This window comes from Eumetopias jubatus, unplaced genomic scaffold (genome assembly GCF_037043125.1).
Source record: "Eumetopias jubatus isolate StellerSeaLion01/CBP00866 unplaced genomic scaffold, mEumJub1_p1.0 scaffold_8, whole genome shotgun sequence".
In the NCBI taxonomy this organism is placed as follows: Eukaryota; Metazoa; Chordata; class Mammalia; order Carnivora; family Otariidae; genus Eumetopias; species Eumetopias jubatus.
In genome coordinates, this window is record NW_028274814.1 from 39214345 (window position 1) to 39242109 (window position 27765).

At 39.6% G+C, this 27765-nt stretch overlaps 1 protein-coding gene across 3 annotated transcripts in view; it reads right to left on the reverse strand.

Moving 5' to 3' along the window:
* Positions 1-27765, reverse strand: part of ERC1 (ELKS/RAB6-interacting/CAST family member 1) — a 563373-nt gene that overhangs the window by 21082 nt on the left and 514526 nt on the right. For all 3 annotated transcript variants that reach the window (XM_088025858.1, XM_088025859.1, XM_028121160.2), the window contains one exon: positions 21626-21814. In XM_088025858.1, coding sequence (XP_087881984.1) covers positions 21626-21814 — 189 coding nt within the window. The remainder of the gene's footprint in view (positions 1-21625; positions 21815-27765) is intronic.

Below are 27765 nucleotides of genomic sequence, written 5' to 3' on the forward strand. Positions count from 1 at the left end.
AGAAGGAAAGGCTAGGGGTGCCTGGGTGACTCGGTCTGATGGTGGCCAACTCTTGATTTCGGCTGGGGTCCATGGGATTGAGCCCTGGAGTGCGCTCCACGCTCAGCACAAGTCTGCTTGTCCCTTTGCCTCCTCCACCGCCCCCGTCTTCCCCCTAATGCCTTGCGCTCTCTGGTGTTTTCTCTAATAAATAAATAAATAAAATCTTAAAAAAAAAAAAAAAAAAAGGAAGGAAAGGCTATTTGTTGTCTTAGGCCAAAAAGTAAATAAGATGTTGCTGCTCTTCCAAGACGAATCTTAAACAAAATGCCATAATAAAAACAAGAGTTTAGCTCCACTCCACCAAGGGAACCTGTATATACATGACCCACACTCAAAATTCCACTGCTGAACAGTATGATAGTCCAGTCATCTTCCCAAGAATCATTTGGTTTTATATTGCCAAAGGAACTTCCTCCTTTCATTCCCTCATGACAGAAGCATTAAGGTAGGAGGGAACCCCAGGTACTTAAGCCTCTCAAAGCAAGAAAATCATAAATTACTTTCTAGTATTTTCTAGTACTTTCAAGAGCATGTTATGCCTGGCACATAGTAGGTGCTCCCCAAATATTTATTGAATGAATGCATGCCATATGCCTTGGGGTAGCTAGATTTCTTTATGTAATTTTTACCTTTAGCTTTCAAAGGTTAAAAAGAAAACAAAAGCAACTCAGGAGCTGCTCTCTTTCTTAGTTGTGGCTCTGAAAATCCTGCAATGGCCCACAGGCAGCTCCCTAGCTCTGACGGAAATAAGTAGTTAAGATTTTTAGTGAACCCTGTATTAACACAAAGCCTGTAACTTAGTTTTCTACACTAACACCCTCCCTGACAAAATATCAAACAGTGGAACTACTGATTCTGAACTTGAGAATCATAAACCTGGAAGGGAGCTAAGAACTACCAGTTCAATTCTCTAGCCCTGGAAGTCAGACAACCGAGGCCTAAGGAGGTACAGTGGCCAGTAGAGTTAAGACTGACAGAAGTGTTTGCCTCAGGAACACTTGTGTGTTATCCTTCAAGCCCAACCACTGAGTAGCTAGGGGCTCAAACTCTACTGTCTCCAGATGCAAAAGGTCTCTATAGAAAAGAGGAAGTCTCCCCTGCCTCAGAGGAAAGTTCTACAAGAAATCTGGTCTTGCTAGCGAACTATCAGACCGCTTACAAGTTGTCATATTGGGGTGCCTGGGTGGCGCAGTTTGTTAGGCATCTACTTTTGGTTTCGGCTAAGGTCATAGTCTCAGGGTTGTGGGATCGAGCCCTGCATTGGGCTCCACGCTCGGCGCGAAGTCTACTTCAGATTTTCTCTCCCTCTGCCCCTCCTGCTCATGCTCTCTCTCTCTCTAAGGTAAATAATTTTTTAAAAAATGTCATATTGTTCATTGTTGCTTACTATTCTTTTCAAAGTTAGAGTCAGTCATGATTTTGTGAAAGGCAACAACTGAGAGGTCAAGTAACCCAGGTATAAGTGGTAAAAATGAATTGGGGTCCCACAGATTTATGGGACCAAAACACATGTTGCTAACACCCGCCACTCTAAATTAATCTCCTTACATATAGCAGAGCTGGAACCAGGCAAGTACAATGATGTGACAATCCAGACTTAGACACTTATCTGTACATAAACCAGCACAAATTGTTGCTTTCTGAGAACTCTATTTTTTATTTGCAGATGTCACCAACATTTTAATTTCTAAGCTACTTATGTCTAGACGCCTCAAAAATGCTGGCTGCTGCTTTCCTGGCTAAAGCATTCTTCCCTTGCTGAGACAATCTGAGTGTTTTCTGTGTGGTATTCTGTACCTCTGTACCTTGGGGTGCCTGGGTGGTACAGAACCTCTCAGGTTACCATCTTTCCTAAAAGACTGTATCTTGATATAGGTGTTATACCTTCTCTGAGCAAGTGAAGGAAGGGAGTGAACAGAGGAGTATGGCAAGAAAGCAGAAGACATGTCTGCAAAAGTTAAAAGTGGGAATAGAAAACCCCCATAAAACCCAAGATTTACGTTGGTCTGTCTGGTCCCTGATACAAGAGAATGGGGAATCATCTTTAGTGTAAGAAAGTTCCTGGAACATCAAGGGAACTGTGATGTATCATCCCACTCAGAAAACAAGCCTGTAGTTGATAACACTGTATTGTATAATTGAAATTTGCTAAGAGAGTAGAACTTAAAAAAAAAAAAGGTAAATATGTGAGGTGATGGATGTGTTAATTAACTTAACGGCGGGGCAGGGGGGATCCTTCCACAATGTATATCAAGTCATCACATTGTACACTTTAAACATCTTACCATTTTATTTGTCAATTTTATTTCAGTAAAGCTGAAAAGAACCAGCTAGTTACCCATCTGGGTGGGGTGCTCACATGAAGCACATACCTGAGGCAGAGAGATGGATGGCATGGTCTCCACAAGGCTTTACCAGTCCAAAGACTTGCCGAGGTAGTACTTGAGACTTGAGAAAGTGTAGAGTGTTATAAACAAAGAACCGTATTTTCCAGTTAGGCAGAATTTTAATATGGTTGCCTAAGTTGATTGGTAGTATCTCACATTATCTCTTAGAAATCTGTTAACTTACGTAAATAGAGACATTACAATGAAGGGCCTGTCATTATCAAAATGGAGAAAAATTTCCCTCCTTGCCAAAGGGATCCATCAGAACAGCAGCAGAGTTCTGGGAATCGCAGACACAGACAGGCTAGCTAGCCAGCCCAGTGTATTTGGTTTGGCTCTCAGAAAAGAAAAGTGTCAAAAGGGAGAGGGTGAAAAAAACAAAACAAAACAAAACCCAAACAACTAATAAGAAATCTAAAGCTGAAACTGTCAGGGCGTTAAGAACAAGGCTTTGCTGCAGCTGAGACTTTAGTGCTAAACCAGCACAAAGCCTGATCCAGTTCCAGCTCATCTCTCTGGCCACGCAGGAAGAGAGAAGGAAATTTCCTTTACCACGGTGGCATGTGTTCAATGTACACTCATGTCCAGGACTGCTGTGTGCTGTTTCCAGCACCTGGATCTGATTCTGGGGTGAGTGTGGCAGGGACAGACTGGAAAGCCTCCCACAGGAAACTATGGATATTGCTTGAGTTTTTCTTTTTTTTTTTTTTACTGCCAACCTGATACATTCCCTGGGTGGTGTCTCCTGACTCCTCGGTGAGATGACAAAATGACCCTTGAGTGTGGTACGAGTTGCTGGCCCAGTAATTTACAAGGGTCTTGGAAGGGGTGCCATTGCTGACCAAGGCTCTGGAGTCATGTGGGCTGTTCTGAGTGATTCCCCTGGGTACACATGGCCATCTTATGGAGGACCATGAGCAGCTGTGAGGGGCAGGCATAATGCAGTGATATAGTAAATCGGGTCTCATGTGACATGGAGAAGGTTGGGGATGAGGTAGGGATCTGGAGTTGTATGTAACTAATTTTGGATTGCTAAAGGGAAGAAAATACGTGATGTGATTCGAAAGTTCTTGGGGATGGTTGAGGTTGGAGGAAAAATAGTCCCATAGCCTCCTAATGCTCAGAAAATTTTGCCGTCAGTGCTTATTTAGGTGAAGAAGGGTGAGAATGAGAGACTCCAGGGACATTTCCAGTCTAACCTGGCTCAGTGAATGGTGAGGCTCACCACACTCATGAGCATAGTTCCCCCAGAAAGTGTAGGCAAGGCCACAGCAGTCCAGAGCTCAAGTGGCTTCACCCAGCTTCATTTCCACATGGAAGGAATGACCAAGCCTGAGAAGGAAAGTCCACACCAAAGCAAGTACTTCTGGGAGGTTTCACCTAGCTTATTAAAAGGAAGGATCACCAGATCTTTTCTCTCTACCTCTCTTCCTGAGGAAGCAGCTGGAGAGGGAGGTGAGCTCAACCTTCAGAAGCAGCCAAGTGAGAAAATGAGCTCTTCAAGAGAAGATGGAGAAGTCATGGAATCATCCCACCACACAGAACCCAAGGAGGCCAAATAAACACCCCAGCAAGTCCTGCATGGGGCTCTTTCCAGTAATCTCCAGTGCTGACAGGACTGCTGCCTGTGGACTGCACTACCCTAGCTGGTACATAAGAGCTGAACGCTAAGGGTTCAACTGAGTGAGCAGGGAGGAAGAGGGGTGTTGGCAAAGCTGCAGCTCTGAGGGATGTTACAGAAAGTTCTTAACAGATATTTTAAGTGGTCTACCCCACACTTTTCTCCCCCAAAGAAAGTCACAGTGCTTGGTCTGTGCACAATGCAGGAGCAGATGTGCATCTCTCTGCTGTGATCCGTTATGGACACATACTCTGCTTGGGCTAGAAGGCAAAAATGGCCTTGCAGCATCACGAAGATGGTTTCCCATCACTGTAGGATAGTACCGTTACTACTAGGGCCTCTGACCAGCTAAGAGGATTTTCTTCCAAAGGGGGCTTCAAGGTGCAATAGCGGGAAAAGGTCTGAAATGGAAGGAAATGTCCAGTCCCTATTGGGCCACTTAGCTTTATCATCTTGGGCAGGTCACTTTACCTCTCTGGCCTCAGCCTTCTTGTGTGCAAAAGAAAAAAAAAGGGGGGGGGAGGAGATTTGAAGATCTCTAAATTCTCTCCAGCTTTATCTATGAATAAATATAGCTCATTTCTGATAAAACACGGTAAGAACAGTAATCCCCAACTGAAAGCCTGCAGGCTATTTCTAGATAGAGGAGTTTTTCAAATCTCACGAATACTTCCACTGCGTCTCATCATAGGATGTTAGAGAAAACCCAGTACTTTTATCTTTTTGATGATTCCTTACCTTCCTGCTAGGTGCATCCTAACATCCATCTGTGGTAAACGGACTTTTAGGTTCAAATTTAGGCTAAACACTCGCAAAAGGTTGGTGTGATTTCCCATATATTCTGGATGTATCAAACAGCCTAAAATCAGAGAATCTGTAGTATAATGATGGTTTATCACCAGGCTTGGGTTACCCTGAGAAGGAGTTTAATCTAGTTTTTAATCTGGCAATTTGGTTCTTTTTTTGAACTTTCCCCAGTTACTCACTGTTTTTATCATTCTGGTGTTTGGGTACCTCAGGCATGCAAAGGTGATGATGTCTACATCCTAGCCTTCCTAGAAATATCTGCATTTAAAGAGGTAATACCTTGGAGGGATAATTGATTCAAAGGAATAAACTGAACAGTGAGATTTCAGGCACATAGGCAGGAGCTTTACTAAACATCCCATCCTACTACTTTTAAGCCACTATCGTATCATTCTTCTCTGTTAAACTGGCAACAGGATGTTAGCGCCTGACCTCTGGCTTAGGGATTACATTAGAAAAGGGTAGGATTAGGGCCACCTAGGTGGTTCAGTCGGTTAAGTGTCTGCCTTCCACTTAGGTCATGATCCCGGAGTCCTGGGATTGAATCCCACACCAGGCCCCCTGCTCAGCGGGAAGCCTGCTTCTCCCTCTCCCTCTGCCACTCCCTGAGCTCCCTCCATCCCCGGCTGATGCTCTATCTCTCTCTCTCTTGCTCACATTCTCAAATAAATAAATAAATAAAATCTTAAAAAAAAAGGGTAAGATTGGAGGTGCCTGGCTGGCTCAGTCAGTGGAGCATGTGACTCTTGATCTTGGGGTTGTGAGTTTGAGCCCCACATTGGGTGCTGAGATTACCTAAAAATAAAATCTTAAAAAAAAAAAAAGAAAACAGTAAGATGTTTTTTTTTTTAGTCTGATAATGTTAAAACCTAATCCATCAATCAAAACCTGATCTTTAGGGCTATTGAGCATCGTTGCAATTTACAGCAAGATCTGTTAAGTGTTAAAATTAAAGGCTCACTTTCACCAGGAGGGCATATACCAGGTAGAGAGATTCTCTTTTGTGCCTAGGTGGTCTCTTGTATAAAAATTAGTAGACAAAGCAGTAAGATAACATTCATACCATGTAGAATACCTCCAGAAAGTTCCTGATTTAATTCATTCACTAAACAAGTATCTGCTTCATGCTTTATGTGCCTTTATGTCGATTACACAGCTTTTTAAGAAAGGTCCAATTACTAAGTTCTTTTCATACAGCATTCTGGATTGAAGTCACCAGCACGCCCTGCAACTCCCCTGAGGGAGTACTCTGTAATTAGGGGATGTGAGTAACCGATTGTGCAGGACCCCCCTACCTTTTAATAGGCAGGGCCCCATGATTTATTTGGAACGCCGTTTCCAGAGTTTGTTTGAAAGTCAGTTGTCTGAAACCCAGAAACAATTACCTAAGTGGTAGTTACGTTCCCAAGTAGTCCCCATGAGACTACTGACCCATAATGCTTGTTATGGGCTGCATTACGCTCCCTCCCCCAGCTCACATGTTGAAGCTCTAATCCCATATCCTCAGAATGTGACTGCAGGTGGAGACTTGAGGTGTATTTAAAGAGGTAACCAAGCTCAGATGAGGCTGTTAGGGGGCATCCTGTTGCAACGACTGGTGTCCTTGTGAAGAAGGGGAGGAAATGTGGACACAGACAAACCAGGGATGCATGCACATGAAGGAAAGGCCATGTGAGGATACAGCGAGGAGGCGGCCATCTGCAAGCCAAGGACAGAGTCCTCAGGAGGAAGCAACCCTGCCAACACCTTGATCTTGGACTGTTAGCTTCCAGAACTGTGAGAAATAAATTACTGTTGTTCAAGCCACCCAGTCTGTGGTATTTTGTTCTGGCAGCCTTGCAAACTAATACAATATTGTTGGTGTATGGTGCCGCAGAACTTAACCACCATTCATAACATTTTACATACTGGTAGATGCCTTCCGGGTTCTAACTCCAGACATCAGAAATACATCTTCTCTTGGGCCAGTGTTAAGTGAGTGTGGCCCAGTCCCATCTTTCCTTGGCAGAAAACCTCACTTCTATGGTGGTGGCTCCAGCAGCAGGATGTTCTTATAAGGGGTGCAGGAGGTTCTCTTAGGGGCTTGGGGAGTGACAGCAACAATAGCTAGAACAGTAGGTAGTGGCTACTGCAAAGGGCCAGCTCATTCAAGGAGCAGGGCCTCTTCAGACTACTGAATAATACAGGAAGGGAGGTTGGGGCAGCATTGCCCCCCATTCTCCGGAAGCAGGGCGTTAAGTTATGGGGCACAGGGGAGCCAAGTCAGGAATGACAGTCACTGCCTGCGTGTAGACTGAAGACTGCTTATATTTCAGGGTACCCTTTTGATTTTACACCTAAGAGCTCATGCCCCACTGGGAGAGGGGTGCAGTCCCACACCTTTGTTTTTTCTTAAGTTTAAATAGGTTTCCCTTAGAGAATTACTGTTGCACCTAGCCACTGTTACTATAGGAGCTTTGTATCCTTCTGGTGTGTTGGCGCAGAAACATGGTTGAGAGCCCCTGGCACATAACACAGGAGATACTGCCCATAAAAAATTTAAGTTACTTCTATTTCTAGACTGTCCCACCAAACCACTGGTAAAGAATTAAACAGTTTGGAAGAAAGCTAAGGGCCATTTATTTCAAATGCTCTTGACTAGACCAAAAAACTGTCATTTCCAAAGTTTCTAAGTTCCGCAGGCTTTAAGTTTGCAGTGCCTATACTGGTCATGTTTTGTTTTTGTTTTTGTTTTTGTTATCCACAGGATTACTTTTCTTCTTTGCTTAGTTGGGGGAGCATTATCTCTGTAAGATGACATTGGAGACGACAGACCCGTGTTTAATGTACTGGACTGTAGTAACTGTCAAGACTCATTAAAATTCCAAGATGGTAAATAATTGCTCCTGCAGGAGCTCTAGGGAATCAGGAGTGTTAACCTCTTCCCCCATGGGAATACTTGAAACACAAAGGGAAAAATGCAATTAGGGCAGCTAGAAAACATTAAGATCTCTACAAATACAGAGCTTTGTAATTAATAAAATATTCCATATTCATATTTTAGAACTCTAAAGAGTCCAGTGCAAGGCCAAGCTAATAAAAACTAGGCTAAAAAAAGGTTCTTGCATTTTTCACTGCAGAGCCAAGGACACATGAGACCTGAATTCAGAGTAGGTGTTTTATGTTCACTTTTATTTAGCGCAGGCTAGTTGGGGGTAGGCACCAGTAATGAGGACCAAGAGCTATCCTAGTGAAGAAGTGGAGGGAAAGACCTGCAGACAAAACAGAAACAGAAGTCCCCTTCTCTGAGACAAGGTAAGAAAGGAAATGGTTGGAGGGATCTTTTCTTTCAAAAAAAGTTTTGGTCTAGCTAGGTCTCTTAATATTCTCTGTCTCTCCACAAGCAAGATTATTCTACACTCTGCACAAAGCCTGTAGTTCTGTCCCCACTGAAGTGCACCCTTTCCTGTGCACACCATAAGGCTACTCTCTCACACCGAGCGTGAGCTGCAGATAAAGCTTAGTAACTGTGTAATTTCAACTATGTAAGAGGTCCTTATCGCCTCTATATCCAAATCCTCATTTCCTCTTCCTTTCCCCAACTCAGCTTTGGGGGGTTTTGTCCAGAACTAAGGCAACAGTGTTGTGTCCTATGGTCCAGCTTAGCGCCCTGTCAGCCCCTGTCCTCTCCTGTGGTACCTGCCTAGCTCTTCCCTATCTTCCTCCCCCTTTTTTTGAACAAGCTTTTCTCTGCCAGATTTTCAACATCCAACTGGCAAGATACTCTGCTCTTTGCAGAAAAAGGTTAATGGCAGCTGTCAGAGGGAGGAGAAAGTGCCAGACTGTGTGAGAGCAGAGGGAGAGAAGCAGTGAGGCTACTCCACAGGGTTTTTCTCATAAATTTGTTAAGACACACACACACCCCCATTCTCAAGCCCAGTTCCGATACAGACACACATTTATCTTCACAGCTCTGCAGTTATTTTTGCTGGATTGCTGGTCTTGCCTCTCTCAGCCTCTCACACTCTGCTGCTCTTAGTTTTTTGGACAAGAGTTCAACACTGGAGCTGAGGAAACAAGTTCAAACATCACAAAAAGAAGAAAACCAGATCAGAAACAGTCAGGCTGGGAACCAGAACAAAGTTTGTTGCCCCACAGAGAACCATTCTTTTTCTTTCTCTCTTTCTTATTTTCTCTTCCTGCTGCCTATCCCCTGCCCCCCAAGAGCTCATAAGTCCACTTGGCTCACTTGTATGGCACAACAATCTGTGCAAATGCATTCAAGAGAGAAGAATGAAACGTCCTGTTGTGACGGATGATTGATGCCTTCCCCAAATGAGGGAGATGACTTCTAGGTTCTGTGCCCAATACTGCCCCAGCATTAAACCCCCCTGATTCACCACCTTGAAAAGAGAGGGATATAAGCCAAAGAGTGATTGATCATAATCAAGAAAACAAATGGAAGAAGGAATCCAAGAAGAGGACAAGGTCTGAGCCAAGTTTTGGAACAATACTTCCCTGGAAATTAAAAAATGGGACAGAGTGCTGGGAAAGGGAGCTGGAATCCAAAGCTCCATGACCCACAGAGCAGGCTGGCTGATACAAGTTCATTCCAGTGTGGTCAGGCCCCTGATGGGAGGCTGGCATTCACAGTGGAAAAAAAGAATTTGTACTCTAAGGAGAAATTCCATTTTTAGCTTTTTAGCAGATGCTGCCTATCAGTCAAACTGCTTCAAAAAATTAAAAAGAGACTGGTAGTGGGGTATGATTTTCCTGTTTTCACTTTTTATTAAAGTTTTTTTTTAAGTTTATTTATTTTTTAAAAGTAGGCTCCACACCCAATGTGGGGCTCAAATTCACGACCCCGAGGAGCCAAGAGTTACATGCTCTTCCGACTGAGCCAGCCAGGCACCCCTCTGTTTTCATTTTAACTATCACAGACATATTGTGAAACACACGGATTAAGTGTACAATTTGATGAATTTTGATAAATCCATACACATAAACCGTCTCCTCAACCAAATTACCGAACATTTCCAACATCCCAGAAAGTCTCTTGTACTCTTTTTCAGTCAATTCCTTTGGTAACCAGTGTTCTAATTTTTACTACCATAGACTAGTTTATCCTGTTCATAAACTGTCATATAAATGAAATATATGAAATGAAATATATAAATTTCATATAAATGAAATCATACACGAATTACATTTTATTTTGTATCTGGCTTCTTTTGCTTGATACTGTTTTTGCGGTTCATTGGTAAAGTTGCTTGTACTAGTTCACTGTTGTTTACTGCTTAGTAGTATTCCATTACATGATACATAATAATTAAAAGTATCTACTTTGTTAATGAACATGTGGACTGTTTCCAGTTTTGCCCTTTTACAAATAAAGTTGTTATGAACACTCCTGTACACATCTTTCTGTGGGCATTTCTCTTGAGTTACAGGGCAGGAATATATATAATTTAGTAAGAAACCGCCTAATGGTTTCCCAAAGTCTTGTACTAGTTTAAATTCTCACCAGCAATGTGTCAGAGTTCCAGTTACTCCACGTCCTCACTAAATAACCGGTATTGCCAGTTTTGTTAATTTCAACCATTTTTGTGGGATTGTGGTACAATCTCATTGTGGCTTTCATTTGTGTGAGCATTTTCTCATGTGTCTAATTTGTGTATCTCCTTCTTGTGAAGTGTCTTTTCAAGTCTTCTGTCTGCTTAAAAATTGTATTGTTTTGTCTTTTTGTTATGGACTTTTAAATTATCTTCTCAGTGGAAGTCCTCTGCTCAACACATACACACACCACACACACACACGCACGGTGAATATTTTCTCCCAGCATTTTGATGAACACAAGTTTAAAGTTCTGATAAAGTCCAATTTTTTTTCATTTTTTTTCTCTTATGTGTAGTGTTTTATGTTTCTGTGCTTGCTAAAGTGGGGGTACTTTTAGCTACATATGTGCCATTGGGCTAACATCTGAAATTAAAACACATTTATTAAGGCCTAAAAACAACTACCTATTGCTAATCCTTGTTTACAAAGGCACAATCTTAGAACCAAAAACACTGGCTTTAACTAAAATACCAGGGCTTTTAATTAAAGTTTTAGAAATGAAAGTTGCACTTTCAAAAATACTCAATCATTCAACATATAGGCCATATATATATTTACTGATAGCATGAGATGATCTGTATCAAATGGGCACAATATTGACAAGTATGATGGGGTTAGGGCGGGGGCACTAAATGTCTGGGACTCAACGTTAGTTTTTAAATCTCTCTGAAAGGAAATTTTACCACATCCCTTTGGAATTTATTCCATGTTCACAGATCCTTCCCCATTTAACTGAAATATTTCTTTTTGTAATTTAATATACTCTTTCATTTTGCCCTCAGAAGAAATAGAAAAAAGGAGAAACATGGGCCTCCTCACCATTTAGACAAAAGCCTTCACCCTGTAATTGAATTCTGTAACTTTAATTTTTCTATGTCAGCTTCTCTTCTGAAACAATTGTTTATTTTAAAATATTTCTATCTTCCTCTTTTTAAGCCTTCTACTTATTTTTTTTTGTTTGACCTACAATGTCACATTCAAATACAGTCCTAAAATTTTGGGAGGCTGTTTACATTAGAATAATAGACAACCAGGGTTGGGGGGGGGGAAACCAACCTTAGATATAATCTGACTCAAATCATCTCCCAATGCTGAATTCCTCCTACAACCCAACTGAGCAGCTTCTCCTCCAATGAAAAACTGATTTCATATATGGCTATCCATTTTTTTTGCTGACAGATCTAGTAAGTTTTTCTTTCTGTTGAACTAAAAAAACACCTTCTTAAAATGTCTACCCCACTGGTGATGGGGTAACATTGAATCAGTCAATATACAAAAAGTTCATTCTGTAACTGATTGTATCATCTTGTTGCTGCCTAAAGGTAGTATTTTAGAGTTGTCTAGGCTAGCTAATACACTTCTTAATATTTTCAATACTCTTAGGCATCTCCATTTTCACAAGATGATGAAAATCTGAACCCCATATTTACTGACCTAAATTAAAAAAATTTTTTTTGTTGTTTTTTTATTACTTTTTTCAACATTTTTGTTTATTTGTTGGAGAGCGAGAGCACAAGCAGGGGCAGCAGCAATCAGAGGGAAAAGCAGGCTCCCTGGCGAGCAAGGAGCCTGATGTGGGACTTGATCCCAGGACCCTGGGACCATGACCTGGGCCGAAGGCAGACGCCCAACCGAGCCACCCAGGTGTCCCCCAATTTTTTTTTATTTCAAAATAATTTCAAACTTACAGAAAAATTGCAAGAATACAAAGAACTGTTCAACCCTTAGCCCAGATTACTTAATTGCTAACATTTACTATCTTTGCCTTATCATTCAGTATATCTATATGTAACTTCGTATGTTTCCTAATTGTTAAATTTAGATTACATATTATTTGGCAGAAATATACCTGTGTTCTTCTCAGTGCATATTATCAGAAGACATATAATGTTGATTTGTCCCACTAACAGTGATGTTAACTTTAGTCATTTGGTTTAAATGCTATTTATTAGGTTTTTCCAATGTAAATTAACTAAAAGAGTTTTGTGCTAATTAAGTGAAATACTTTGTGAAAGAGATACTTTCAGACTATGCAAATACAAACTTTTACCTACTGGTTTTCACATTCTTGATGATTCTTGCCCAAAGCAGTTATTACTATGATGGTTGCCAAATAGTGATTCTCTAATTCCATCATTCCTTCCACCTTTGTCAGCTCACATTCTCCTATATGATATGGCTTTCCTTTCTCTCCCATTTGTTTATTCATTCATTTCTTTATACCAGTACAGATTCACAGACTTCTATTCTATTCAATGGGTTATAATCTATTATCAATATTGATTTTGCTGTTCAAATTCTTCAAAATTTTGCCATTGAAAGCCCCGTGTCCTTTTGACATATTCTACCACTCTTGGAACACTTACTTACTTTCTGGTATAGTAAGATGTTCTAGATTTATGTTGTACTATACCACACACGGCGTTAGACTCAGACATGTCTCCAAGGAGTCCTGAATATCTGAGTACTTGGGCAGCAATATTTAAGATCTCCTTAAAATCATTTCTATTTAAATGAACTCTGATGTTATTATATTGTTGAGGTGTTTTTAAAAAGCCTATAAAACTCATTTTTGTATATACTGGAAGGATGCTGAAGATGTGGCTTATAATCTGATCCTAGGTCAGGACCCATGGGGACTCCTGATTTGTTTTAATCTTGTAAGACACTACAAACTGCAAAACCACACTACAAACTGCAAAACCAATCAAGTTTCTCTCTTGACAGTGCCTGAGAGCTCACTTCTGGATTCACCTTATTTTTCTCTAATCTCATTCCCTTTTGATTATGAGAATCATGAAGATGGGAATGCAGAATAGAGGACAGTTCTTCAGGAGATTCTAATATTCTCTGTTCCTTCAGAGAAGCACTGTTCAGTAACTACTCACTAAATTTAGAGTATTTTAAGATTTAGAACTGAGTTTCTGATTATTCATTCCATCCTTTTGGAACATGCTTCCCTTTAACCTCAAAGCTGAATGAATATAATATTGTGAATATAACTTCTTAATTTTATGATAAGAAGTAAAAATAATATAATGTGAGCTACAAAAAATTATCTCAAAGATAAAATAATGGTTCTTTCGTGTATACAAGATATTTAAAAATAAGCTTTCTTTGGCCATAAACTATCTCAAATGTGACCTGTTCCAAATTTACTTGGTTGCCAGACCTTGACAAGATCACAGCTAGAGATGAAGTAGCCTTAAATTCACTATTTGAACAATGTATGTCTGGTAAAGCGTAGAGATAGAAAACCAAAGGAATAGGACCCAAATACTAAGTCTTCAAAATATAATCTGCATATATCCACTTGAAAGTGTATACAATTAACTATAGGTATTCCCAAACGAATCTATTTAGTCTTTGGTGACTATATTGACTCTGGCCAGTGTGTGTAAATCACAATGCATACAATTTCTTCAAATCAGGGTACTTTGACCCATGAACAATATTATGCTCCAATCTGGTTACCACATTCACTTTCTACGAGCCATTGTGCTGGTGACAAGTTGAAAAGTTGTTCATTGTTGCAGGGAAATCATGTTATACAACACAGAAGTGTATGAATAGGAGAGCCACTGGAGACTTATAAATGTTTCTTCACCTCATTGTAAAGTTGAACACAATCACTTGCAGCTATGAGAAAGGTTACACATAGGGGTATGGTCTTTCTAGTATCTGCACCTGCAAATATCTGGAGTGTCCTACCTTGTATCTTTCTGAAACCAAGGAGATGGTATGTAGCATATGTTTGATATAACCTTTTAAAGACATACATAACACTTAGGTTAAACTCATTGTTATCCCTCCCAAATACATCAAGACCCAAATTCTTGAGCTCAATGAAAATAAGTAAGTCTGAAAACTTAAAGCCGCTAATTGTCTCCATAGACTGACAAGTTTTAGTTGACAATTCCCCACAATTTTCACGGTTCTATATTACTTGCCCCAAGAACCAACTCCTTGAGTAGATATTAGTCGTATGTTAGCTAGTGTCAATGCTGGATTCAGGGAGACACTAACAAGATTTCCTGCCCAAGAGCTGGCAAGAGGGCTTGACAAAGAAATGGCACCTTATGCAGAAGTGGGTAGAAGTGTAGTGGGGAAACACAGACCTGGAATTGTCATTATGAGTTGTGATTCTGGAAGATAACAGACAGTGGTCAAATACGGGACTAAAATAGACACAGAAGATGTTCAAATCTAAAACTGAACTTAATAAAACTTTTTCTTAGTGCTAGCCACTTTGTACCATAATAGCATTCTACTTTGACACTACCTCAATCTATTTTTTCAAAGAAAGCTTCTTTATGGCTCCAGAACTGTATGTAAAATGGTGTAAGATTTATACTTATTTGAAAAAATTTCAACAATGTCGCTTTTTCCAATACTAAGTGACTACAGGGCCTGGGTTCAGTAAACAATAATGAACAGAAAGATAGCCTAAGTGGTTTGATACCATTTATTTCAAATTTATATCACATTAAACAATATTGCATATTGTTTATGGAAACAGATAAGTGCTTTTTATTAAAAAGGTAAAAACATGGAATGCAAAAATGCACACCAGTTTTGGATAGCAATTGCCACTATAGATGAAAAAGGAAAAATGCAATTGAGAAGGGGTATGAAGACTTTATTATATTTAGCATTAAAAAAAACCCTGAAGCAGATATAACAAACTAATATTTGTTAATTCTGAGTATAAAGCTGATGTTATATTAATCTCTATAGTTTTTCTGAATGCTTAAAATATTTGATTAAAAATAATGTGATACACTCACACACAGAGAAGAACATATGGACCAAAACAGCAACTAAATATATATATAATATAAAAAAATGGCAACCATAGGTTTTCTCAATCTTCTGCAAAAAAATTTTATGATTCCTAAAATATATATACTTAAGACTACTCTCTAAGATAACAACATGGATATAGAATGATAGGAAGCCTGAAATTAAGAAAGCCCAGTATGCCTAGAGATAGAGGGTCAGAAATTTTCATGTTCAAGATTTTAGCACAAGTGAAAATTCCAAGGTTGATGGGGGCTCATCGGGCAGAGTCTTAGTAAAATAATAACTGAAAATAGTGAGGAACTATCATCTACCATTTATTATCTCCCATGAGACTGACACCAGTAGTACTAATGTATATATGCCTGCCTGTTATCCGTGTACCCATCTATCAAGTTTGATCCAATCAAAACTAATATTATCACACCCAAAGCCAGCTTCAGAGAGTATAAAATTTGGGGGCAGACTTACAAAACTCAGAAATTAAAAGTCACTGCTATGAACAGTTTCAAGGCAGAGCGTAGAAAGAATTCATCACATTCTGCCTTCTAGCTATCCTATAATTATCATTAAGCTACCAACCTATTAAGTCTGATAGGTTGAAAAAAAAAACCTTAATAGTTCTTTGGGTCTACATAATCTTCTACCTTTCAAAAAAGGGATGCTTTTATTAGAGTAAGCCACCCAGGGGTCCCTCAAAAACATATTTGAAGAGATAATGACCAAGAGTTTTCTAAAATTAATAAAAGACAACAAAACACAGATCCAAGAGACTCAGAGATCCAAAAGAGGATTTTAGTCCAAACAGGAAATATAAAGAAAAACACAAGTAGGCACATTATTTTCAAATGGCTGAAAACAAAAGATAAAAAGAAAATCTTGAAAGCAGTCAGGTAAAAAAGGAACATGACCAAGAAAAAATATATACATGAATATAAAAGATTTTTCATTTGAAACTATGGAAGCCAGATGAAAATTTAACAGCCTCTTTAAAGTATTAAAAAACAAAACAGTCAACCTAGAATTCTATATCCAGAGAAGAGTATCTTTCAAAAAGAAGGCATATTAGTTTGCAAGGCTGCTAGACAAAGTACCACAGATTGGGTGGCTCAACAACAAAAATGTTATTTTCTCACAGTTCTGGAAGTAAGAAGTTCAAGATCAAGGTGTTGACAGGGTTGGTTTCTTTTTTTTTTATTTTAAAGATTTTATTTATTTATTTGACAGAGAGAGAAAGAGCACAAACAGGCGGAGTGGCAGGCAGAGGCAGAGGGAGAAGCAGGCTCACCGGAGAGCAGGGGGAGCCCGATGCAGAGCTCCATCCCAGGACCCTGGGATCATGACCTGAGCTGAAGGCGGTCGCTTAACCAACTAAAGCCACCCAGGCGCCCAGCAGCGTTGGTTTCTTCGGAGGTCTCACTCCTTGGCTTTCAGATGACTGCCTTCTTTCTGTGTCTTTACATTTTTGTTTTTTCTTTGTGATTACATACTCCTAGCATCTCTCTGTAAGTTCTGATCTCTTCTTATATGGATACCAGTTAGATTGGATTAGGGCCCACCCCATCAGCCTCATTTTAACTTAATTGCCTCATCGAACTTTCTCTCTCCAAATGTAGTCACATTCTGGGAGTTAGGGCTTCAATATACAAATTTGGGGGGACATAATTCAGCTCATAATACCTCATCTCCATACCCCCCCCAAATTCATGTGCTTCTCACATGCAAAACACATTAACCCTCCTCCCAACAGCCCAAAAGTCTTAACTCATTTCAGCCTCAATTCTAAATCCCGAATCTCATCTAAATCAAATGTGGATAAGACTCAAGGCATGATTCATTCTGAGGCAAAAATTCCTCTCTAGATGTGAACCTGCTGAAACCAGATAAATTATCTGCTTCTAAAATACAATGGTAGAACAGGCATATAGGTTAGACATTCCTATTTCAGAAGGGGTCATGGGTCCCAACCCAAGTTCAAAACTTTGCAGGGTAAACTATTAGATTTTAAGGCTCAAGAATAATCCTCTTTGGCTGGATGCTCTGTCCCCCAGGCAACTCCACCCCTCTGGCCCTGGGTGATAGCCTGGTCTGTTGAAACTTAGGAGGTAGCCCTGCCCTCTGGAACCAAGGAGGAAGAGATAACCTTGTCTCCTAGACCTGAGCCTGGTGCTGGTGGAATATATGCTATCTTCAAGAAACTCTTTTTATATATAAAGACCCAGATAGCTTAAAAGCAAATATATGGAAAAAGATATACCATGCACACACTAACCTAAAGAAAGCTGGAATGGTTATGTTGCTGTCACATAATAATAAAAAAATCAATTCATCAAGAAGACATAATAATCATTAATGTGTATGCACTCAATAACAGAGCTTCAGGATACATAAAACAAAAACCAGTAAGTAAGAAAAATAAGCAAATCTGTAAGTTTAGTTGGTACGGTAGCCAGCTTCCAAAAATGGCAATGGAAATAAAACAATTCTGGTAAATCTTCAGATATAAGGTTCTGTGTCTATAGGCTGGGCACTTGCAGATAATAGTGTTACGACTCAGGATGAGTCTGAATGGTTCCTGACATCAATAGTAAGCTTATCCAAAGCTACTGAATGGCACTGAGGAAACTGTCTTGGGTTGCCCAATAGAGAAATAATCAGCTAAATATATACTAAACATTCCCTATGCACATAATACTATGCTAGGCACTTTAGAAATATAAGACATGGTTCTGGCAGTGAAGAAACTTTCCTAGTTGGAGAAATAAGAATCTCAAATATGAAATACAAACTAATAAGCTATGCAGAACTCACGAGAATTCACTTACTCATTTAAGTTACTGAGCAAGTGGTACTTGTTGATGTGGTGCTAATTTTAAGATGAAAATTATATAGTTCATGTCTTTAACAGACAGAAAGGCTAGAATGGGAAGACAGATAAGAAAACAAGTAAGTATACGTGTTGTAGGTACTACAGAAACCTTAAAGAGGAAGTGACACAATCTGCCTAGGGTTTCAGGAATGGATACATAGAAGAAATGATGTCTGAGCTGAGCTTAAAAACTCAGATTCCTATTTAGGTATTGCCCAGGAGACAAGGTAGGGAAGGGCATATTAGGCAGAAGGATCAATATGAGCAAAAGGTCAGAAGTATAAAAACTTCAAGTAGTTTAAAACTAAGTGGTTGGGTATGCTTCAAGGCTAGGATGAGAAGAGATGCGCACTTAATAAACAGGCCAATGAAAGAAAGTCTTGTAGGATGTGATAAGGAGTATGGAATTTATCCAGTCTGTCTTCTTCTGTCTCTTATTTATTCAACAAATATTTATTAAGCAGATACTATATGCTAGGCATTATTCTTGGGATAGACAAGGCTCCTGTCCTCATGAGGGTGTTATTGGGGGGGGGGTGGCATGGTGGCAGTGAAAGGCACAGGACACACACAGTTGGATAACACAAATGTCAGTTGCAGAGGGCTCTACATCCCCCAAAACAAAAATGTAAACACAACACACCATACACACACAAAATAAACCGATGTGCATATTTGTCAATGATTCAGGTCTTAATGTTTCTTGGGCTTCAAAAACTAAAGTAAACCTTGATCATGGACCAATCATTTTATAGTACTAGGGGTCAAGTTTCTCAATAGCCTGCACTGTCCCGTTAAATTCTTACTTGTGGTGAGCTGGCAGAAAATTGGTTGGTTTCTCCACCAACCTTTAGCAACAGAAGGTGGTGTTAGTTGCTGTATTCCTTTACAGATGACCTAAGTCCCCTGTTTCTCAGGGTTCCCAGGGAATCCTGCTAAAGATGCAACTTCACACACCTCAAGCAATAACTTCAGTGACTGAAGAACATTCTCAGTCAAGAAGAAACATATTAACACAATTCATGTATGTGAGCAAAACTCTTTTGATGATTACCCGTAGCTTGATTGTAACATAATATATAATGGCAAGCCGATTAATGAATTCTTGGTTTCATTTATTTAAAACTTTCTGAAAAATTCTTAGTTTGAAATTTCCTATTTTGGTCTCACTCTGGAGATATTTTTTTTCCCTTAGAAAATCTGAGTTAAGTCCATTCAAGCATATTTGAAAACAGAACTAAGCAGAAATATTTTTTTCATTTCAAAGACAATCTGTTATACAAAGAAATAATTTAATGCCAGTTCAATTTTGATATATCACTATGTCAGTGCTTTAAGAAGCACTGTTCTTTTTTTTTCTTTTTTAAAGATTTTATTTATTTATTTGACAGAGAGAGAGAGCGCACAAGCAGGGGGAGCGGCAGGCAGAGGGAGAAGCAAGTTCCCCGCTGAGCTGGGAGCCCTGATAGGGGACTTGATCCCAGGACCCTGGGGGATTATGATCTGAGCTGAAAGCAGACGCTTAACCGACTGAGCACCCAGGCGCCCTAAGAAGCACTGTTCTTCTGTAAAATTTTGAAGTAAAAGTTTTTGAAATTAACTAGGCATGCATTCCGCTTCCAGTGGGCTTTCAGTTGCATTTTCACTACATGGTTACTAATGTCCTTTAGCTATTAGGAATCCAATTTCATTCTGTCCTTTACATTCTTCCTCCCTCTTTCAAGAAGAGAGAATTTAAAATTTCTATGGCAACATGCTAAATTTGAGAGGTAGGCTTTATCTTTACTCATCAAATAAGTAAAGTAGATAAGTAATTAGGCTGTTGAATGTGTCTACTAAGGCAATATCCATACCATGGAGAAGTAAGCACAGCTCTAAGACTCCAGCCTGCATTTCTTGATCTGTGGGTTGACATTGCTGTCATACCATGGAAGTGTCTGTATTTAACACAATCTTCCTTCACACATTATGAGTAAACAAACAGTGTTAAATAGCAAGGATTTAGCTGGAAAATAGCATATGGCTCCAAAATTCCAGAGAATTTTAGTAAATTTACAGCACGAATGCAATTAAGTCTCTCAGTTGGTACAATCGTGGCCTAGTAGGGATATCATCAACCCCTCTGTAAACGAGGAACTAAAGGGGCTTAGGAGTTAAGGTTTTAGAAACTGTTCTATTTCTCTTTTTCTGTGTTTATTCAGTCTTTCTTCCCTTCACTCTCCATGTCTGCTCTTTATAGCTAGCCTTATCCATTTTTATCTTTCTTTCTTTCCTTTTTTTTTTTTTAAAGATTTTATTTATTTGAGAGAGAGAGCACGCTCGCAAGCATGAGTGGGGGGAAGAGGGAAAACGGGAGAGAGAGAAGCAGATTCCCTACTGAGCAGGGAGCCCAACTCAGGGCTCGATCCCAGGACCCTGAGATCATGACCTCAGCCAAAATCAAGAGTTGGACACTCAACTGACTGAGCCACCCAGGAGCCCCTATCTCTTTCTTTTACCCCCAGTTTTTGTCTCCAGACTAGCCTTTCTTTATTGAACTAAAAAAAAAAAAAAAATCACAATATGAACAAAAGAGAATCATTGGATTTTTATAGGCCGAAAATGTTATCATGGGGAGCACCTAAACTAATTCATCTAATAGTTCTTTCACTTAAAAAATAGTTGTAACCCACTATTGCCTAAAGACAACTGTAGATACTTGCTACTGACTTGTCAAGAATCCTTTATCCAGGGGCACCTGGGTGGCTCAGTGGGTTAAGCATCTGCCTTCGGCACAGGTCATGATCCCAGAGTCCTAGGATTGAGCCCCGCAACCGGCTCCCTGCTCAGTGGGGAGTCTGTTTCTCCCCCTCCCTCTGACCCTCCTCCCTGCTTGTGCTCTGGCTCTCTCTCTCTCTCTCAGATGAATAAATAAAAAATCTTAAAAGAAAAAAAATCCATTATCCAAGTATCCTTAACTCAGATTTTCCTTCAGTGGCTATAATTATTAGTGGTCATCACTTGTATGAAATAAAGTATGGCATGTTAGCAGATAAGCCTCTCCTTTTTTTCTCGAAGATTTATTTATTTTAGAGAGAGAGAGAGAGAGAGAGAGAGAGAGAGAGAGACCATGAGCGGGGGAGGGGCAGAGCGAGAGGGAGAGAGAGAGAGTCTCAAGCAGACTCTGCACTGAGCTTGGAGCCCAACTAGGGGTTCGATCTCAAGACCCTGAGATCATGACCTGAGCAGAAACCAAGAATTGGACGCTTAAGTGACTGAGCCACCCAGGCACCCCAACCCTCTCCTTTCTAAGCAGCCCTTTCTGATACTTGAGCAAGTTACACTGAGGGAAGAATAAAGTGGTACTTCTTGCAAATGGTAATTCCTATTATCTATTGAGGAACTGCCAGTTGCTAAGAATCTTGAATCTGAACACTGAACATCCCAAGGGAGCTCCTATTGCCCTAACCTAAGGAGTAGCTGAATTTTATCAGGGTCTTGTCAAAGTTCAAGTGAGAGACTTACCTGTTCCTGGGTCATCTTCTGCAGCTCATTCTCCCAAGCTGCCTGGTCATCGTCCAAGTTATAGGAAGCTGGTGGAGTGAGTCCACGAAGGATCAGGGGGTCTCGGTCATGGCAGAGGGCTGTCAGGTGTCCAATATACAACTTTAATTTGCTTCTATTTTGGTCAAGTTCTAAGAGGGGCTGGATGATCTGAAGTGAAAACATTGAGGAAAGTCAAGGTCATTCTGAAACAAGAAGTTCAAATATCTTCATGCCTCCCAAGTCAAAGAAAACTGACCAAAGACTAAAGCTCCTCTAAGCACCACTGAAATCTTCAGGATTATAAAAAGATACAGTTCCACACACTTGCACATTTACACTTGTCACACCCATCCATTTCTGGGAGACAGGTAGGGAATGTTGGCTTAGTCTATCAACATGAAACTGAGAGTTCCGTATTTAGGCGGGGGATTAAACACAGGACTAACTTGTTTTTACAGAGATGACATTCCTGATACAGAAAGACTCCAGTTACCTCACAATTTCTCTTCCCATTTATTTATGAGTGGTTATAAAAAACTGCTAGTGAAATTTGCTCACTGAAAGCCTGGACAACATATACTTCATGTGTTCCTTCACCTCCTGGAATGGAAGAAAAATTCGGTCTCTGGAGAAGGTGTATGTTTTTCTTGGCCATGAGATGTGATGAGTGAACTCATTACTAAATCTCCCTCATCCTGGCTTAAGCTCCCCTCATTCATTTCACAGAGCTATCCGATATTCTTTTTAAACAGTGATTGATAAATCCTTACATAACACCAAACACCTGACTCACAGCCAAGGACTCTGAAATTCTCTCAGTTGTAACACTGGTTTGATGTTTTTCTTGAGAAAGAGTCCTGCATTAAAAAAAAAAAGAATTTTTTTTTTTTTTTTTTGCTATTTCCTTTACCCTGGGTGAATAACTATCCCTTGACTCCCTTTGGAAGCATGTTAAATGACAGATGGCTTCTGCCCCAGAATTTCATCTGACAGCCCTCATGACAATTCTCTGGTCAGGTACTTGGTAGTTGGTCAAAGCCTGGTGTGCTGAGGAAGAGCTGGGTCCGATCTCACATCTCAGAATATGCTGGAATGTTAGAGCAGCATCTGCTTGATCCACAGCAGCTGTGAGAGCTGCAAAGCCCCACCAAAATGCTGGCAATTCTCAAAATGTTCCCAGGGCTTACAAGGCAGAGGTCTGCACCTGTTGCATGTCACTGGGCTGGCATTTTCCACGCACAGGACACCTCTGACCCACCTCATGAATAAGGAGCTCAATAATCTTCATTTTCAGAAACAAGGACTGGTATTACTTTCAAAAGTGACACCGATTTCTCCCTGGCCTCCTTAGAGGCCTGCTCCTGCTGCTTTCCTTCATTTCTCTTTCAGAGTTTTTAAATGAACACAGTTTTATATTTTTTATTATGAAATCAACACATATTTTACTCTGAAAAATATGGGGAAAAAGTGTAAAAGAAATAATAAAATAGGCATAAGTGTTCCAACAAGACTACCATTTGCAACACTGATTTTCTTCTAAGTCTTTTTATAAACTTTTATAAATCAGCTTTTAATAGTATCACACTTCATATTTCCCTTGATACATATTGCTTATCCATTTAATGTTATGAGTACTATTCAAACATCACGTATTCCTGGAAAACATGGTTTTTAGTGGTTGCTTTATAAATACATCACATTTCTTCTGTTTCTGATGTTATTTCCATGAAATAATTGAGAGCTTAGTTGCTAAAATAATCTTTAGCTTATTAAAAAGAACAGAGTTCAGAGTTTAGGCCTATCGAGTATTACACATTATAGAAATTCAAATACAAACCAGAGAAAGTAAATCAACTTAGCATTATTTTATTTTTTAAACTCACATACACAATTCTTTAAGGATAAAGGTTCAACACTTAGGTGCTGGTGTGGAAGTTTCTTGGACTCTCTAAGAGACCCCTAGCAGCAGGCTCATGGTACCAGTTCTGTGCTGGCCTTTCCTACCTATGACAGACATATCGACAGTGCCAATCACAGAAGGAAGGAACTGTTTCTTTCTTTCTTTCTTTTTTTTTTTTAAGATTTTATTTATTTATTCATGAGCAAGACAGAGAGGGAGAGGCAGAGGGAGAAGCAGGCTTCCCGCAGAGCAGGCAACCCGATGAGGGACTCAATCCCAGGACTTTGGGACCATGACCTGAGCCAAAGGCAGATGCTTAACTGACTGAGCCACCCAGGCACCCAGGAAGGGACTGTTTCAATAAAGCAGAGGATTTGGAGAGCGAGGAAGTTGGATAACTTTTCACAAACATCATCAATCTCTCAAAAAGAATTGTATTTTATTTCTGATCACAAATGCATACTCACTGCAGAAAATTTTATAAAGAATTCTAAAGCATAATCTTAAAAGCAATTTAAAAGCAGTATTCCTTTAAATGAATGTACACTTTGCACTTTAGTAACTAAACTGCCTAGTCATGGTTCTATTACCACACACCATATCCCTGAGGCCTTCAAGCAATGCAGCCCTATTTCACTTTACATTTTTTTTTTTTTTTTAGATTGGCCTTGTCTTCTTTCACATACACATTGATAACAACTTTGGGGGGTGTTAAAATCCCAGACTTTTGGGATTTCCACTTATTCCCATTCTGTGTGTGTGTGTGTGTCTATAGTTGTTATCACACCTGGGCTGCAAGGCTGAAAAAGCTGGTATCTTAGGTAATGAATGTTTGAATGGGCAAACTGGCATAAAAAGGTATGACCATAGAGGAAAGGGGACAATGTGATAAATGGTAGTAGTGGAGAAGTCAAATTTCTTCTAAGTAAATGGAATTTAGAAAGATACTACCTCACCACTATATAACTTGAGATGGAAAAATTTGTTTTAGGTCCTTGTTCTTAATCAAAGATAAATTTCAAGCTGATTTAAATGCATTTCATGTTGAAGTGCTGATTAAAAAACATAAGAATCTTTTGCACTCTAGAATTTTTCAAAGTCCAAGTTGAAAAGTTAAAATATGATGGAATTTGACATTTTTTTCCAGGACAAAGATTTATTCCATGTAATAACCCCGATGTCTATCCTTTCTTTCCATGCCAAAGGGAACTGCTTTAAAAAAACAAAATAAAACAAAACAAAACCCACTGAGTTTACTATGTGAAAGCATAGGAAACAGCCCAAATAGCACAGTTTCCAAATCTACCCACTAAAAAAAAAATCACTTTGGCCTCTCTGGGACACATTTAACCATGTCCATCATGTGGGAAATGCCTTTATCTCTTCCTTTTCCTCTCTATCTGACTTGGACAGGCCACTTAGAAAAGAAACTGCATTTCCCACAAGGTAGAACTGCCCCTGCCTAATCTCAAGAGGGAAGAGGGACACTTGCAGAGTAGAATGAGGATGCCTTACAGGATCCATAAGTTATGTCTTCTGTCCACATACAACCTCGGTCCATTGGCAAGAAGTCCTACCAAAAACTATGAGAAATGTGGTCAGGCCACATTAGCTCTATAGCTATATAGAACAATGGTTATACACCTTTTTTGGCAAAAAGAAGTTAAAAAATGAACTTGTCAAGACAACTTCTGTTTGTATCAAATATGATGCCAAATGGCAATATTCCCCCAATCCTATATTTACCAAATTGTTAAGGAAAAGAATTTAAATTGTAAAAAGGGATGAAGAGACTTTTTGGTTGATGTACTGATAGCTTTGTTTCTTCTTGCAAGGATTTATTTGCTAATGTACTAGGTTCTCAAACTGACTTCACAGGCCAGTGTTTGATGATGTATGGTGACAGAGGACAGTGATCCTCTGAGGTGTTTATTTTAACCTCCTTTCCACTTAAGTGAGATTAGATGGGTAAAGGTCTTTTGGAAGACAGATGAGTTGCTCCTGTATTGTTCGATGTAGATTGTAACTGAAAATTCCACAGTATTCCATTTCTGCAACCCATTTATCTATGATATCTGAACACACTTTCTTAGACCATTTGACTCTTCAATATGAGGATGGAATGTGCAGAGTGAAAGACTCCAAACCAGTCCATTATACAGCCTGCTTTTCTCTTCCCATTCTACTGTTTCCGTGTCAGACATTTACTCTAAGTATAGGTTAGTTGGTTGTAACACATTCTAGGAACTCATTTTGAAAGGAATGGTGTATCTACATCATAAAGACTGAATGGATAGGTACTGAATATTATTTGGGACTTAAGGTATTTGCTCTTGGGGTAACTAATATTTTGTTGTTTGGAAGATACCATTTTTTAAAAAGCTAACATTTATTGATCATTTACTGTGTTCCTTGTAAATTATTTTTAAATTTACTATGATTCTTCTGTGGCTAGCTGACCGCCTTAATTGGCTACAAAATCTTTTTGTTCTTCTTTCTCTCTGCTGCTGAAGCCTTCAGAGGCAGGTTCAACTGTCCGTATGTAATCGCATCAATGCTAGTGGTAGTTCTGATTTCTTATTGGGTTACCATTATACTTCTGTCATGTAGGTACATCAAAAAAGTCCCAGAACAACATATTAACTTCCCAGAGACATTACTCTTAATTGCATTCTTGTCCAGAGGCCCCAGCGGAGAGCTAACTCCGAAAAGTAAAAAAGGAAACAAGAAAATAAAATATATCAATCTAGTCTCAAAGTCTTTTTCCTCCTCAATAACTAAGTTTATCTTCTTGACCAATAACATACCCAAGGATCAGAAAGATGAAGGATGGTGTTAAGTCTCTTCACAAAGGTTTAGAGCGTTGTGTTATGTTCTCACTTAAATACAGCTATTTGGTGAAAGAATAGAGTTATTTGAAAAATATAGTAACCCTCATAATACTTTGCCTACATTGATTAGATATACTGCTTATCAAATGACATATATTGAAAACTAAAGTTATCTAATTCACTTAACAAACATTTAGTGAATGTCTCTGTGCCATGCCATGTCTGGTTTTAGCTGATGAGAATATTAAGAATAAGGTGTGGTTCTGGTCTACATTTAAAAAAAATCATGAAATAGTGGAATGAATGTGTTGAGTGTATATAAGAATTAAAATGCATAAATTCATGATTTATCTTTGTTTACTTTTTTTTAAAGATTTTATTTATTTGAGAGAGAGAATGAGAGAGAGAGAGAGAGAACATGAGAGGGGGTTGGGTCAGAGGGAGAAGCAGACTCCCCGCCGAGCAGGGACCCCGATGCGGGACTCGATCCCGGGACTCCAGGATCATGACCTGAGCCGAAGGCAGTCGCTTAACCAACTGAGCCACCCAGGTGCCCTTTATGTTTACTTTTGAAGTTTACTTCAGGCAAACACTTAAATTGCTAAATAAACCTCTTTGCCTTGATGTGAAGCTTAGCTTAATTTAGTCTTCATACATAAGGTCATAAAATTCAAGTTTTTTATTCTTAATGGTCTCTGAGATTCAACCTTTTTTTTTTTTTAGAGAGGAGGGGAGGGGCAGAAGGAAAGGGACAGAGAGAATCTTTTTGTTTGTTTGTTTGTTTTAAAGATTTTATTTATTTGACAGAGAGAGACACAGTGAGAGAGGGAACACAAGCAGGAGGAGTGAGAGGGGGAGAAACAGGCTTCCCGCCGAGCAGGGAGCCGATGCAGGGCTCGATCCCAGGACCCCGGGATCATGACCTGAGCTGAAGGCAGACGCTTAACCATCTGAGCCACCCAGGCGCCCCGGGACAGAGAGAATCTTAAGCAGGTTCCACGCTAGGCGTGGAGCCTGTCTTATGACCTGAGCCAAAATCAAGAGTCGGATGCTTAACCGACTGAGCTACCCAGGCACCCCTGAGATCCAACCTCTTAATTAGCCTTCTCATTTGAAGCCCAAAGAGAAGGACAGTTAATGGACTCTCTAAATATTTTTGGTGTTACAGTCCTTACCCATTTTTAACCCTACGAAATAGAAAAAAATACATATATTTGAGAAGGCCTTCATTTCATATTTCTCTGGCAAGAGATACTTTGGACAAAAATATGCCTAGCATGTCTGCACCCTGATAATAACTTATAAAAAAGTCAAAACTTCAGAACAGTTTGTAAGATATACCTATATAACCGCCATCAAAAACCAAACCTTATTGTTAGCATTGAGAA